Source organism: Pestalotiopsis fici, assembly GCF_000516985.1.
Source record: "Pestalotiopsis fici W106-1 unplaced genomic scaffold PFICI_Scf_9, whole genome shotgun sequence".
Taxonomy (NCBI): domain Eukaryota; kingdom Fungi; phylum Ascomycota; class Sordariomycetes; order Amphisphaeriales; family Sporocadaceae; genus Pestalotiopsis; species Pestalotiopsis fici.
The window spans coordinates 2,234,125-2,250,162 of record NW_006917099.1 but is presented as its reverse complement, the minus strand read 5'-3'; the positions used below and the strand labels follow the sequence as shown (position 1 = coordinate 2,250,162).

General features: G+C 50.0%; 5 protein-coding genes across 5 annotated transcripts; 2 read left to right on the top strand and 3 right to left on the bottom strand.

The window, feature by feature from the left end:
- Positions 1–434: 434 nt before the first annotated feature.
- On the bottom strand, positions 435–2,366 carry PFICI_12105 (Uracil-regulated protein 1; the record flags this gene model as incomplete). The annotated part of the gene is made up of 7 exons (XM_007840686.1): positions 435–508; positions 606–691; positions 756–785; positions 848–1,010; positions 1,079–1,082; positions 1,163–2,030; positions 2,086–2,366. 7 exons carry the CDS (start codon positions 2,364–2,366, stop codon positions 435–437), a joined length of 1,506 nt encoding a protein of 501 aa, XP_007838877.1.
- A 1,471-nt stretch (positions 2,367–3,837) lies between these two features.
- On the top strand, positions 3,838–4,281 carry PFICI_12104 (uncharacterized protein; the record flags this gene model as incomplete). The annotated part of the gene is made up of 2 exons (XM_007840685.1): positions 3,838–4,069; positions 4,133–4,281. 2 exons carry the CDS (start codon positions 3,838–3,840, stop codon positions 4,279–4,281), a joined length of 381 nt encoding a protein of 126 aa, XP_007838876.1.
- A 263-nt stretch (positions 4,282–4,544) lies between these two features.
- PFICI_12103 (Uracil phosphoribosyltransferase) lies at positions 4,545–5,544 on the bottom strand (the record flags this gene model as incomplete). The annotated part of the gene is made up of 4 exons (XM_007840684.1): positions 4,545–4,596; positions 4,647–4,818; positions 4,876–5,234; positions 5,390–5,544. 4 exons carry the CDS (start codon positions 5,542–5,544, stop codon positions 4,545–4,547), a joined length of 738 nt encoding a protein of 245 aa, XP_007838875.1.
- A 1,550-nt stretch (positions 5,545–7,094) lies between these two features.
- PFICI_12102 (uncharacterized protein) lies at positions 7,095–9,749 on the top strand (the record flags this gene model as incomplete). The annotated part of the gene is made up of 2 exons (XM_007840683.1): positions 7,095–9,404; positions 9,462–9,749. 2 exons carry the CDS (start codon positions 7,095–7,097, stop codon positions 9,747–9,749), a joined length of 2,598 nt encoding a protein of 865 aa, XP_007838874.1.
- Positions 9,750–10,382: 633 nt separating this feature from the next.
- On the bottom strand, positions 10,383–14,426 carry PFICI_12101 (uncharacterized protein; the record flags this gene model as incomplete). The annotated part of the gene is made up of 1 exon (XM_007840682.1): positions 10,383–14,426. One exon carries the CDS (start codon positions 14,424–14,426, stop codon positions 10,383–10,385), a length of 4,044 nt encoding a protein of 1,347 aa, XP_007838873.1.
- Positions 14,427–16,038: the final 1,612 nt, after the last annotated feature.

Genomic DNA, 16,038 nt, shown 5'->3' with positions numbered 1-16,038 from the left:
CATGTCGTCCACCAATCAGACAATTCCCGGCCCAGAAATGGTAGGTAGTCTCTCTGTGTTTATCGGCCAAATGTGTCTCGTCGCGGGAGCCGAAGTGGCCGGACAATTCATTGGTCTTTGCATTCCGGTTATCGCAAGTCGTGGTGGTGGTGGCTGACTGTTGAGTGTTTTCTCTACCCTCTACATACGGTATCTACAGAGTGCGTGCATGCTCATAATACGCAGACACCTACTTGTTCCGCGCAGCACACTGGCGCACATGCATCTAGATTCTTGTCTCTGACTCTCTGTATCCTCAGTCACCCGTCGTTTCTTCGCGTCGTTGCTCATTGAGAACATGTCACTAGTGGTCGATGCTGCATTCTTGTTAGCAATTGTGCCACGTTCTCTTCCATCCTTTGCGCATGTGTCATGAATTCATGCGTGGCAGCAACTTACTCTTCCCACATACGGCCCTGGACGGCCTTCAGCTCATCCTCCGTCATGCGGTGACCCGTTGTGAAGTAGCCTGTATTTGCAGCCGTGGTCAGTGTATATGCACGTTTACTCGGTATGGGGCCCCCACGTGGAGTGAGGGCTCCCTGAATGTTGCAGTGTTCACATACCAGCAGTGATTTTGGCATCAATCTCAACCCGCGAGTCTTCAGGGATAAGTTCCTCCGGGAGCTCCACTCGCTCGTGAATCGGAATGCTGTGCCTGAATCAGAATACTTGTGACTTTTTTACTTTGGTTTTGACTGGGTCTGCATTCTTACCCTTGTCCAACAATGGCATCGTGCTTCATACTGTATCTTTGCTTAGCACACCGTCTTTCGTGTCAGAATTCATGACAGTAGAATGGACTTACTTGCTCATGCTCAGCATGCGGTCAATCTTCTTTATGCCAAGCCAGTGCAAAATATCCGGCATCAGAGCCTGGAATCTCATGTCCTTGACTCCAGCAATGTTTTCGGTTCTCTTGAAGTAATCCGAGGCACGGTCCTCGCCTCGTTTCCTGGCATTGTACACGACTAGTAAGGGTTAGCAAAGTTATAGTCCAAAGTTTCGAATCTATTTGGTAAATTCTGATTGGACGTACGGTACTATAATCCTGTCAGTAATAGCTTCATACAACGAGAAAAAAAAAAGATAAAAAAAAATCTTGGAATATAGAATAGCATACCTTTGTCACTTCACCAAGGGCTCTGCCCTCCTTGCGGAAATAGATCACGACACCGCTTCCGCCATTCTGTGCTTCCTTGACAGCTTCCTCGATACCAAAGATCAGATACGGTCTGCAGGTACAGATATCGGAACCGAAAACATCGCTACCGTTACATTCATCATGAATTCTGAGGGCTAGTCGGACTTTTTCATCAGACATCTTGGCAGGATCTCCGAAACAATACACGGTCAGTCCACCGATAGGCGGGAGGAAGACCTTGATGTCATTACGCGTAATCAGCTCCGGGTAACTACCGCCCGTGTGCTCAAAGAGGGAGCGGCGTAGAACACCCTCGTCAATGCCGAATCTCTCAGCGACTCCCGGCAAATACCACACGGGTTCCACGGCGAATTTGGTCACGGCCAGCTCACCAGACTTGTTTAAGCAAACCTTACCGTCCGGCACAAGGCGTCCGCTTCTTACGCTCTCCTCAAGTTCCGGGAGCTTCATGTGCGCCTTGGTAATAGCAATGGTTGGTCGAATGTCCACATTCTGTCCCTCAATGGTGTCCTTGAAGAGCCAAGGAGCCAAGTGACCCCAGGGATCCATGGCAACAATCTTCTTGGGGTCACCCCATTGCGGAAAGGGCCCAATACTGGCTGCAGGTTCGGTATTGGTAAAGTCGGGCCGGTGGTTGATATCCAGCTGCTTGCTAGCCAGTGCCAGGGCAAAGTAGATGCTGTAGGAGCCTCCATGGGCGCCAATGGCATTACGTCTGCCAATAGTAGATGAGGAACGTGAGACAACCACCGGACCTCTCTCTTGCGGTTCTTCTGCACCCCAGTTCAATGCCAGAGGGTCAATTCCAATCTGCTTGGGATAAGTTCTGGGTTGTCTGTCAGCGATTTGCCCGAGCATGGTGGATGTATTCGTAGGCTTACGTGAGAATGATTCTCGAGGTGAATCCCGACTTTTGTGCCTGGACCGCAGCATTCTCCTTCTCTGCAGAAGTGGCCGGAGAGCCCGGGGCAGGTATGGGACTTGCGCTGAGACCCAAGCCGTTGCTGGCACCGCTCTTTGACGATGTAGCTTTGGCCTGATCTTCAGGTGCAATCTGGTCGAGTCTCTTTGTTACATTTAGTAAGCCAGTGGACAGAACAGACTGGTTATCCTGGATTGCCCTCAACGCCTGGAGGACAGCTGACATTTCCTCGCTCGCCATTTTGAAGGATATATGACAGAGGTGGGACAGAATAGGATGACGAGTTGAAGCAAAGAGAGGAAATGATTTGTGTGATGATGTGTAGTAAATCAGACCCAAAATCCGTCGAGGCCTGACAACAACGACAACAAAAACAAAAGATAAAGGTAAAGTGGCGTCAATCGCCAGCTAATACACACAAGGGACGGGAGCAAAGCCAGGGAGCACGTGGCGAGCTACAAGCGAATAAGAGTTCACGCTTGCAGATGTCGGTCAACGTTGGTGAATAGCTCGAGACGTTGAGTAAAGCTGGAAGAAAAGGGAAAGGATGTCACGGTTTTAAAATACACAGGAGAGAGAAATGAGGTGTCACGGGACATGAAGCTAGGCCAAGCAAGCATGTAGGTTAGGTAGGTGATGGACAGGGCGAAGCAATAAGCTGGTCTACATGGATCGGAGGTTGGCGGTTACACCTAGAGGTAGGTACGGTAGGCACGGTAGGTACGGCAATGCAATGGCAGGCTTCCGACTCGTCCTGCCTCTCTAATCTAGATCAGATAGCTGCAAGAGAGAGCTCATGTTGACTAAGATGAACTCGCACGGGATCCTCGATAGAGAGATATGGATGACACCTGTATCAGCCGCCTGAATCCGTCGGGCTGAGCTAAGTTAGTTGTTGTCGCTAGGAACCCAGCATAATAATCATAATAGGTAGGGGTCCGGAGGCGATCACGAGGAACCCCTCATGTCGCGGGGAACTCCCCGGCGCCGCCTCGATGTTTGGTACTTGAGGATTCGACATTCAGTGACATTTGAGGACAGACTTGAGGTATTATTGTCATTTCTTAATAATGTATTCGTACAGATGGAACCAAAGAATGGCTGGAATGCAACATTGCAATAGAAGAAACTACTTTATTGGCTGGGTCATGTCTGTTCGGACCGGCCTATGGGGGAAAGTTCAGAGGCGTATCAATGTATCGGAGGGCTATACACTGAAAGTCGGTACTACCGCTGGACAACTTCGATAGTTGAATAGAGCTACCCCGCTATATCCACTTTTCACGATAGAGATCAATTGAGGTGATAAGCCGTTAAGGTTTGCCAAGTTACCTAACCTTGTGGCTGATAGTGGGGCGCTAGCCTTGTACCGGCGACGTCAACCTTGACTCAACTGCACCAAGGTTCACTGACGGAGGGCCTTGACGGTCGCAAGGCTTTGTTAGAATTCACGGCGGACCGAATCACGAACACTCAACCACAACTCAAACACTTACAATACACAAACACTGGACAAGAAATTTTCAATCACGACGACTTTCTAAACACCGAAAAAGCATTTCCATCCCGACTGCTTTCCATTGCCAAAAGAGGAAAAAAAATTTCAACAGTGAAGCGACAGTCGAATCCACCAGTTGCGACGACGGGCAGATCATTCGTCGCATCGCAAACATAACCCAGCCAAAGGCTTCATTCACATTCCGACCACAAGATGGGCAAGCGCAAGTCCTCGAGCAAGCCGCAAGGCCCCAAGAAGCGCGCGCCGCTTGCGACAACCTTTACGTGCTTGTTTTGCAACCACGAAAAGTCGGTCTCGGTCAAGGTCGACAAGAAGGCCGGCGTAGGCTCCCTCAGCTGCAGTGTCTGCGCCCAGAGTTTCCAGTGCGGCGCCAACTATCTGAGCGCCCCCATCGACATCTACAGCGAATGGGTCGATGCTGCCGGTAAGTATCTCTACTTGTTTGACCGCGCGCTCGCACCTTGACTAACAAAATGCACCCCAACAGATGCTGTCGCAAAGGAGGAAGCAGGCAACCCAACCAGAACCCAAGCATCCAACTCGAGATCGAAACAAGCGGCTGACAGATATGATGACGACGAGGACGACCGGCGCTACGAGGGAGAGGGTATCGTGGATGACGACGATGAATATTAATGCTAGAATCGCTAGGTGTGGTGTGGCGCAAAGATCTCTTCATCTGTATTTTTAGGCACAAGGGCGGTCACTGTTTTTGCGAGACACTCGATAAATTTGTTTGCTCGCTTGGGACTATTATGAGGATTTGTTTTGTTTGCAAAGTCCAAGGCAGCGCGTAACATGGAAAGCGTGATACTGGATAGCTTTCGAGTCACCCCGCGATTGCTTGATATTGTTCTTTTATTTCTCAGTGTTTCATACATGATTTAAAGACGTATTCGTTACATGGTGTAGTATCTGTCGCCAAAGTCTCCGAGACCTGGAATGATGTAGCTTGTTTGGCGTTAGCAAGAGTTTTACAGTTGGGTAAAAATGTGACATACTTTTTCTCGTCAAGACCAGCGTCCACAAATGCAGTCACAACCCGCAGCTTGGGGAACTTGGTGGCAAAGTTCTCAATACCCTCTGGGCTGGCAATGAGGTTGAGGAAGAGGATACGCTCCTCGGGAACGCCTCGAGACTTTAAGACATCGACAGCCATAATGGCGGAGCCGCCTATCGCGAGTTAGCAATCACTGATGCATGGTCGAATCGTCAAGATGTGTGCCATACCCGTGGCGAACATGGGGTCGAGAAGGAGCACCCATCGGCTAGCAATATCCTCTGGGAGCTTATCATAGAAAAGCTTGGGCTTGGCAGTCTCCTCATCACGTTGAATGAGGATCTTGCCAATTCTGACAGAACGACAGCAGTCTCGAAGGCCTTGCTCCATGGATTCGCCTGCCCTCATGATGGAGACACCACAAATCTTGCCCTGAAACTGAAGTCCTGCATAAGAACGTCCGACAGGAGTGGTCACAGTCTGTTCGACAATGGGAAGGTGGTTCAAGCCCTCCTCGACCAGCAGCCGAATGATTCGGTTGGAGTAGAAAATGAAGTCTGCTCGCTCCGTGTTCTTGTCTCGAATCATACTAGTCTCGTGTCAATGCATTGCCAACTGTACATGATTGTAGGACTGAACAAGGAAAACATTTCTGCGGCCTCGAGGTGGTGGTGGCAGTCATTTCCAAAGCACGACAGAAAAGGCCACGCTCTAAGCGAGAAACCCATTGGGGGAACTACTCACGTGAGCAACGCAATCAACTGAGGCGTCTGGGGAAGCGTGATAACATTGTCATATTTCACTGGAGTCGACACCGTAGCCGTTGGCTTTTGGCTCTCAGATCGATAATCTGGGCCTACACACTTTGTAGGACCGACCTCGGTTGTTTCTGCAGACATGATGAGATTGTAAAAGTTGAGGCGATCTTGGTTGAGCGGTCGGGGTAATTGAGCAAGCAAATTTTGATCAACTCGTCAAGAATGGATTAATCTTGGGTGGCAGACCCGTAAGGTGGTTTTTTCAAATACGTATGAAAATGGAACAGGCAGTGCCGAAATCAAGACAGTGAACGTGTTCAAGTCGAGGAAGAATCCGAACCCAGCTCCAGTCCGGTGAAAACCCGATACGAAATAGAACAAGGTTTGTTGGGATCGTTGCTCTACTACCAAGAAGACAATGTTTGTGTGTAAATGTCGTAGCAGATTGGAAAAGGACGAGAAAGATCTTGGTCACTTAAAGAATCGACAATGTAAGGACGAGAGTCGGAGATCGCAGGGAATAAGTCCAGCAGTTATAGAGGAAGATATGTGATCACACGGCAGGGTCCGCGATATGTCTTATTTGCCAGCGTGGGTGGCAGCACTAGTATATATGAAGCTATACCGTATATATGTACTTTTTGGATTGCTTCGTTTTGTGAATAATAAGTAGTACAAACCAGATCCACTGTCGGCCGGTCCCTCGAGCTAAGGGCTCGTTTAACAGATCCCCCATCGACACCGGCCAGCCAGGGTCCAGTCCAGGTCAGTGACAAAAGATGCAGACACTTTTGGCTATCCTAAAGGGCCCTGTAGCAAAACAACAATCTAATCACTGTGGAACTCTGGTTGCATGTCAGTCAATCAGCCAGCATCAAATGTCCACTGCTTCTGCTGCTCGGTGCAGTCGGTCAACAAAGCACCGGTGGCCTGCTTGTTTCAGAAACGTTGACGCTAAACAATCTACTAGCTAATTTGTGTGCCGCGCCGATAATGAGGGGGGAAACAGAAGCAGACGCTTTCGTCACAGGCCGATTTTGGGGGGATTGTCGAACCTGAACCTGGTTGGGCAGAGGGAGCAAGCGGGTGGGTGGGCTCAAGACAAATCAACAATGACTACTACAGAGTACTTGGCTATACTTGCGCACATGCACACATTCAGCCTGCAACATTGACCCAAACCACCACGTTTGATGGAAAATCATTGCGATTCTTTGAACCTCTACTCAAACTACAGGAGCTCTACTTATCCTACTTACCCATTAATCAAAAAAGTTCCAACTGCCATCATCTAAAAACGCTCTTGCAACTTTTCTGCGCGCGTTTCATTATCTACCTACAACTTACTTAACCCAGTACCTAGTAGTAGACGGACCCTCCTTGGTTGTTACCAGCGCTGGAACCGTCGCAACTTCTGCCGATTGCGCGCCGCATTTCTTATTCTTCTGCATACTTTCACTCCAAATCGAATCATCAATACAGCACTCTCAGAGTCGACGGACTTTTCTTTGCGCCAACTCTTCCGCCTCCTACACCCAGATAGGCTCGGACTTTTAAGCTCTACCTGGTCTGACTAGGAGCTTCCCGCTTCTCCCCCAGAGATCGCATTGTTTTGACAATGATTACGCGGTTACTGGTGATTTGATCAACGAGATCTACTTCACGGGTAACACCACCGCTTTCCTGCCAAAATGGCTTCTGTCAAGGCACGACCGCAGCTCAAGCAATACGGAAAGAGTACTACGAAAAAGCCAACGTCGACGCGACCGTCCCGGCAGCCATCAGAAACCAGTCGCGCCCCTCTCTCGCGATCGGCATCTGACGTCCCAGCTGCGACCAAAGCCGACGAGTACGACCCTTGGTCTTTCCCGGCTGACGACTCGCCCACGCGCGTTCCTTTCAACGGCAAAAAGAAGATTGAGCCGCGAGCTGGCAATGGCGCCACACAAGTGCCCATTGAGCGCAAAAGGAAAATCGCCCAGGTCTACCCAGCTAATAACCAGGGCCATGAACCGACCAGCAAAGACGCTTCTCCTGCACCGCCCAAGCCGAAACAGCGCTCGCGGGTGCCCTCGCCTACTGACAATGCGGCAGCTCCCAAAACAAAAACGTACGGCAGGTCGCGACAGATTCGCTCGCTTTCGGCGGAAATGGCTGTAGATGGCGCCGACGGTATCCTGTCTAGTCCGCCCCCAACACCAAAGGATGGAAAGTCAAATGGAAAGAGCGTATCAAAGAAGGAGGAGCTTCCATTTTCGCCAAATACCATGAATTTATTTGGCAATCTCAACGTTGGCGACGCAAAAGCTCGACAGCAACATATTCCAGTTCGGCCCAGACCCAAGCCCTCCAACACGGCTCCGAACGCCGTACGAAGGATCGAGCCACCCAGGCAGCATGGACCTTCTACCTCAATGTCTATTCAACCGGCCAAGAAGCCTCGAAAGAAGCTAATTGATGCGCTGGTTGAGCAAATGGACGACTCGGATGATGCCATGGAAGAGGAAAAAGCTGGCAGTCAGGGAACACAAGTGAGCTGGGCCGAGACTGTCGAAACATTCGCACCGCCAATGGAGAGTCAAAGTTCCTTCATCTCGCCAAGCCAGACCTCGGGGTCTCGAAGAACTTTTGGTTCTGCTGCGCCCAGGACATTTGCCCGCGCGGGTAGCTCGGGTAGCTCGCTCAAGCGAACGTACGGATCCTCAAATGTTACCATGCTGGAAGAAGACAATATCCTCGAGTCATTGGTCATGCCTGATGAACCAACCTTCTCTGCTCGTAGGCGCCTAGAGTTGACGCCCAAGAAACTGTCGAGACCCAGTGTTGAGCCGGAAGATGAGCCCAACCCCAGTACGACGCCCCGCAAGATTAGGGACATTCATGAACTGCGGCAGGCAGGAGCAAATAGCCGAGTTGCGGATGAAATGTTTGATTTGTCGTCTCGTCTGGGACAGCCATCTGCGAAGCCATCTTCTCAGCGCAGAGCAGCGCTTTTGGATGTTGCTGATCAAGCAAAGAACAAGGACTTTAGATACCGGTTGCGTGATCATGGTCTGGATACCATGATTCTCCAAAAGATTGGAGAGGAGACTGATCCCATCTCTGGTTATCTCATTGCGGCTTTCCTCATCCAAATTCTCGCCAGCTCTGCAGCACCGCACATTACCCAAACACTGCAAACTGAGGATGCTGGTCATCTTTTCGGGAGGCTTATGCAACTGGACGAAGATATAAAGAGGCTCGTCCGAGATCGCAAGAGTAACTTGTCCAAGCGTCACCAAGGGTTATTGCTCGCCGTCCAATCGACGCTCTTGGAATTGCCCATCTGGCAGCCGGTCAAACCCGTGTCCATCACCCCGAGGACGATAGCCTTGAAGTGTCTGGATATGATTGTTGCTCAAGATGCCCATCTGGGTAATGACGATGCCTTGTTCCCGCCGGCAGTCACTGAAGGACTGTTTAGCGCCCTATCGAGCGCCTCGGAGCCAGATTTCTGGGACGCAACAACTAGCAATGACACTTTTGATGTGTCTTGTACCTTGTCTGTTCTAGAGTTCCACGCAGTCAAGGCAATGGAGGCTCAGAATAGTGAGCAGCTGACTGCCAAATATCTACCGTCTGTCGCAGATGCCTTTGGTGCTGCCCTGCAGAATCCCACAGCCCATGGTGATTTGCAGAGTCTGCTTCTCAAGCTGGTGCTTAACATGACTAATTCAAGCATCACGGCACCGGACATTTTCATAGCAAGAGATCTGATCCTGCCTCTATCGACATCCATCTGCACAGGCTTCAAGCAGGCTTCATCAGTCGTTGCCGGTGGCGAGGAATGGACCGAAGAACTTCTCAATGGGCTCGTCCTCAGGCTTGGTATTCTTATCAATTTTGCAGAACAGAGCGAGCCTGTCAAGGCGGCAGTCCACCAATGTCAAAACCCTGAAGGTGGCTCTCCAATCAAGGAAATGATTCAAATATTCTTGACAAATCACCGAACAACAGCCGAGGTAAGTTGCGCACATTTGTGAGTATGCCAAGAACACGGCAACTAACAATGTTTACAGGCCGACTCCGAAGCAAAAAGCCAGCTCAATGTGGCATTTGGCTACTTGTCTGTACTACTGGGCTACTTGTGCCTTTTCAAGCCCATTCGCCAAGTCTTTAGATCATGTCAATCGGCGAAAAGCATGGGCCCCTTGGTCGACTCGATCCAGGAGTTCATTTCGCACCACAGAGCAATGGAGGCGAGCCTTCTCGATGCGGGCGTAGAAGATCCGCGTGCCCACGGAGGATATACCGAGAGGCTGCAAGGGCTTGTAGACCAACTCGACGCAAGCGCTGCTTACGACTGATTACGAATATGACCCGACGACTTGATCTGTTTCACGAGTATGAACAACGAACAACGAAACGAACAGCGAAATCGAAATCAAAGCAAGCGTGAAACCTGCAAGATATAGATTACTGGCTGCGAGTGCCAACTTGTGTTGCAGCTTCAGGCTTCTCAATTCTACAGCCACGAGCGATGCTTTCGGATAATAAAGCATGATAAATGGCAGCCATTGTTTGGAGTACATGTTTTGATGAGTCGAATTGATGGATAAAAAGGGGGCCAGGAAAAGGTTGCGCAACATGGGCTATTAGCACAACTGGTCTTCTTTCAAGGGGTTGGCGCGGCATTATACCCATACATAGATTAGGCACTCACGATGCTTTACCGACGCCACGGTGCTCGGTCTCGAATAGATGAATCATTGAGATCCATGCTGCCTAGATTCTGTAATTATGCATCCCCATGTGTCGCAAGTGCATTTGTCCAAGGTTTGGTATGTGGGGATGCCACTCAAGAACCAAGGTACTTGAACACGGCATGAAATATTGTATTGCAAAAACTTTTCATTATGCAAGCATGCATTCTAGTCTATCATACATGTATATACGTCTACAGAAAATTTCAATCGTGTATGCAGCAGAGAGAATCTAGATCAGGTCCTCATTCTCTCGGCAATAACCTTGTACTCCTTTCGCTGCTTTGGCGTCTTCATGATCCTCAGCTTGGCCTTGCCAATCCACCTCGCCAGTCCTTGAAAGACGTAAATCTCGGCAGTCCAGGACAGGACAAAGTACGCAAGTCCCAGCACGAGCAGCGTCATTTTAAAGCTCGGGGAAATATTGGTCAGCTGCATGAGATGCTTGATGCTGTGCGAGGGCGCCAGAACCATGTACGTGTTGATGGCCAGGGCGGCAATAATTGTTGCCACAAAGGGGTAATTCTGCCACATGGGTTGTCTAAAGGGCTTGCCAGCAGAGAGCACGATGCCGATGAAAGTGTACTCGAAGCATGAAACGAGAAAGAGCGCAGTGTTCTCCGAGTTCTTAATGTTGGACTTGTTTGGGTTGACGTGTGGTGGGATGAACCAGTCTTGCTCCCTGACGAGTAGGAAAGCTGTTGCCTGTATCAGGATACAAATGAGGATCTGGCCCAGCAAGGGTGTCAGGACTTTGCGTGAAACGAGATCCGCAGTAGGTCTCTTGCGGCTCAAGACTGGATATGGGCCGGACCAGCCCATGAAGACGGCAATGGGAAGAATGAGTAACACGTCAATGAACAGGAATTGAAAGTCGCCAAGATTCGACGCCGAGGCATACAAGAAGCTCACAGACGTGAACTGGATGGCCGAATAAAGCGACATGAACTTGAAGCAGCTGAAACTCGTGACGAGAGCGGCTCGTCCTTCACGAATAACATCCGGGACGCAGCGGATATCAAATACCCGCGATGTAAAGGGCGCCGCCACTGACGCTTCTGCCTCGGAAAGGGAGATGCCAACGTCAGCTGCCTTGAGAGCGCCACAGTCATTGGCGCCGTCACCACAGAAGCCAGCACAGTAACCAATACTCTGAAGCTTTTCTACCAATTCGTGCTTTTCATCAGGCGACATGCGTGCAAAGATGCGTCCCTTGATCAACATGCGATGCAGTGTTTCTGTTGGGGCATAATCAATAACCCAACGAAAGACGTCGCCCGTTACTGCAATTGAATAATTGCTTAGGTTTGTGATATCATAGGGCAACGACGCGTCCCGCTCGGCAGGAACCGGGAGCGGCAAAAGCGTCCGTTTGTCCAACTTGAGGTCGGGAGCATCGATGCTTTCCCAGTGGAGATCAGCATTGGGATCTTGGAAATGCCCTTCCACAAAGTGCGGCACGAAGCAGTGGGCATTCTTGTCAATGAGGCCACAATTTCGCGAAACGCTTATGGCGGTGAGAATATTGTCACCAGTCACCATGACGGATCCAATATTGGACTCATGAAGCTCCTTGAGCACACCAGCCGTCGTGGGCTTGAGCTTGTTCTCAAACACAATGAAGCCAACAAAATCGAGATCGGATTCGACATCCTGACGTTTCATCTTTTGACTCTTGACCCAGGACAACTTCTTGAGGTGCTTGGTTGCGCAGGCAATGACACGATATCCCTTGTGGGTGTAATAGGAAAGAAGCTCGTCATAGTCCTCGGGGAACGAGTCAGCTCGACAAATTTCTCGCATACACTCTGGAGCGCCTTTGACGTAGACATCAGCGCTCTGCTGGCCGAATGCTCTCACGAGGACGCTGGCACGACGCAAATGGGACACGAACTCGAAAGACTTCAAGACTCCGAGTTCCACCGAAGTGTTTCGTCCTTGAGCAGTACCGAATTGATCCGTATCGTACAGGGCCAGGGGAGGGGGGCGCGCAACAGAAGGGGAAAGACCACCTTGCTCTTCATTCTCCTGCTCGCCGGCACCCTCTTGTCTACCTTCCTCAAATGTCCACTCGGTAAATTCAAACATTTTGAGATCCAGTGGGTCGCCCACTAATTCACCATCGACGGATCGTAGCGAATGACACGTTGCCATGGTAAAGAGCGCAGCACGACTAGTGTCTTTGATATTGTCTGGAGTGGTCTCATAGTTGGACGGCTTCACAAGAGAAGAAGCCTTTGCGACGAGTTCGTCGAACCGCTTGGTCGTGTGGGAAACCAGTCGTACTCCCAAAACATCGAGACCTTCCTCGGTCAAGGTGCCAGTCTTGTCAAAACACATGACATCGAGCTTGCCACCCACGTTTACCCTTTGTGGGCTGATGCAGAATATCTGCTTCTTTCGCAGTCGGCTCAATGCAAAGTTTGTTCCAATGGTCAGGGTTGCTGGCAGGGCTGGAGGAACGACAATGGTGATTAAATCGAGCGCCCGAACCACAATCAAATGCCAGGCCAGTCCAAGTCGGATAAAGTTGATAAAGGATACGACAAAGCCGAGTAATGCAATACAGCCCATGACGGCAATGTACCGGAAGGAATCGCGATAGAACTTGAATCCCGAAGGTTTGGGGAACAGCATGGACCGGACAAGGGAGCCTTTTGTGGTGTTGAATCCAGTCCTGACCACCATGGCCAATGCCACTCCTTCATCCTCTCCGTTATCTTGAGGTCGCCTGGCTCGGATGATCTTGGTACCACAGAACAAGAAATGGCGTGCTGTCTCGGGTGAGACGGACGCGGCTCCCAGGTTCATAACGCTGAGACTCTCGTCCGTAGCAGGGACCTTGGAAACAGGTACAGACTCGCCCGTCAGCATACTCTCATTGACGATACAGTCTCCACTCAATAGCAGACTGTCGCTGGGGAATTGTGCCAGATTTGGGTCGCTGATTTCGTAGACGTCGCCAGGGACCAGATCGCTCGAAGAAACATTGGCCCAGAACCCGTTTCGCAAGACACGCACGTCGCATTCGAAGCGCGAGATCTCGCGCAATCGCTTCATTGTAGAACGTGTCTCGATGAGGGTAGCAATTATACTACCGGCTGACATGACAAAGATGCAGACCGCATAGTAGTAGTACTCGTCCATTGACCAAAGAACCAGACTGGCTATTTGGAATACGTAAAAGGGATGAAACACCTCATCAACAAGTAGTTGAAACGACGACTTTTGCTCGATATCGATCAAGTTTGATCCAAAGACGTGCTCTCTTTGTTCCTTTTCTTCGCCATCTATTCCAGCACGAAGTGTGCGTATGTGTGTCCAGTTTGGGTCTTTCCAGCCACTGCATATCACAAACTTGTCCTTTAACGGATGAAAGTATAGACGAACATAGCGATAGTTGAGTACGCGGAGGTCTGACAGGATCGGATCGGCATCCTCTTCGAGCATCTGGGCAAACAACTTTTCGGGTGCTCCAAAGACGGTGGACATTGGTCGATCGTACGGCTGCGCGGAGACGGGAAGTATGGACATTTCGCCCCACTGGTTCTCGAGGACTACCCATTGGCAGTCATTCAGAGGGCAAGGCTCTCCTATGAGCTTGACCTGCCAGCGCGGAAGCCATCGTAGTAGCAGATATGCTAGGCCGAGGGTCGTGACGCACAGGAACACATAGGCAGCGAATCCAATGCGACTCGTTCGGAAGCCGGCAATGACAATGGTGAGATCTTCATTGACCATGTATAGCTTTTGGCTGATACGACCAGGCATTCCATGCCCGCTCACGTCTGTCCGACCGCTGTCTGTTCGAAGAAGTCTAGCATGAACCGAATTCCGAGAAATGGTCGAGGATCTCCGATGCATGGAGTAATCATCATGGGAGTGGCCATTTTCCAATTCAACCACTGCGCTCTCGTCATCTTCAATCGTTTCAACACCAAATGGGATATCATCCAAGTCTACGGCAACAGAACCGTCGTCTTCGTACAGGGGACGCCCGTCCTCGTCGTAGATTTGAGGCTCTTCCTCTTCTTCGTTGTAGTACGTAAAGCTGGCAGTGGAGTCGGCACGGCCGCGGCGATGCGCAAAGGCTGACACGCTCGTAGGCAGACTCTCGGCGACGGGACCAGAAAAGAGTTCGTCCTGGGCCATCTCGACATCTTCAAACACGCTCTGGCTGCTATGGTTGGAGCTCATTCGGTATAATGTCCTGCGCCCATTCGCCGGACGCGACCGCGATCGGGATCGGGACGGATTCCGACGCTCATTGTAACCGTCCATGGTGCAAAATCGGGGTGCTGTGTCTCGAGGCGGTTGCGATGCATTCTAGACGCCAACAAGTCCCCGGTGCCGTGCTCGAGCACCAAAAGCCGACGAGAAAAGTAATATTTGCTCGGACCGATGATGCTTTTGGCAGAAATGATCACGAGAGTAGTTTCCGGGTCCAGCTCAATTCCCACAGACCAATGACGCTGCTGGGAGAAGCTTGTGCCTGATGACCCACCGGTTGCGCTTATCGATAAGACGACCACGCCGACCTAAGACCATACAATCTAATTGTAATAAGCAGTGGAGTGATTATAGTCGGTAGACGGCGACTTTCTGTACAATACAGACTAGTATTTCATATTTCACTTATCAAGTGTATCACAATTTTGGCAAGCTGAATGATGGGATACTAGTCCATTCTATAATGTTGCAGGGTGTTTATTAAAATGAAAGCAAAGTATGCATCATGGCGTGAATTATCAAGTGCTACCATAAATACACCACCCTACTTGCTCTCTTTCCAAGTATTAGGACTGCTCTCGATATTCTTGTGAGAGAAAGTTGGATCCTCAAAATAGCTTCAACACGTTTCTAATTGCTTACTTTAGAGAAACCTTGACAACCGTCTTCTTGTACAATTTGGGTGGCATGAACATATATCTCTCAAATTGTGTCACCCTTCTTGTTTTGCTGCGGGCTAATGAGCATTCTTATCGTCCTGATTGGATCCAAAGCTGGACTCAAAGTAGGTACATGTTTTGCATTAGATCGTGGGTGGATCCTTGCTATCGGCCACTATCTTACTACGGCTACGTCAAGTCGGTGGTTTCGCGTTCTACTCGGACCTTTTTATATGACGCGATGACTATCTTGTCATGATCAAACAGCAAGTAAATGGAAACCTTTTGCTCATGAGAAGTGTTCCTTGGCTGCGAGTCTCGTCGGGCAAAGACCTGCTTGTGCTACCGGCAAACGGCATGCAAAGAGGAGGCCTACGTTTGTAATAAGACTTTTTTCCAACAAGATAGGGCACCACTAATTCCCCGCGAAAACATTCCCCCCACGTTGCGTTGTGGTGTGTGCATACATTAACGTTCTCGAGTTGGAACAATGAGATCATGGCACGTTGCAGAGGGCATAATTTTCCATGTAGTATGTGTTGTAAATTCTTAGCACAGGGCAGAAGAATAACAAGCCCCCCAACCAGCACCACATACTACTTACTCGCTGTAGTATTTTGCGTGGGTAAAGTATTGGTGGTAACAAGTTTGGAAAGGGCCTTTAATTCAAGGTGTTCACCGCCGGATAATGGTTGTTCGTTTTGGAGCCAGCGAAAATTAGTCCTTGAAAATGGAGTCTCTTTTGGGAGCAATGCACCTGGGCAACGAGAACGGGCCCGTCCAACAAAATAAATGGTAATGAGAAAATGTACCTGAAATGGCTAGAGGACACCCGAGAAAAAGTCGGCTTAGCGCTGCCCAACAAGTTTTTTTTTTCCTGTCCCCTTCGTCTTTTTCTTCTTAGCCAGGCCGACTTCTGCAGACTCTCGAAGCGATAGAGGTGGGGTAAACAGGGACAAGGCGGCGGTCCACGCAGTTTACAGAGCTTTCCTCCCATTCATTTT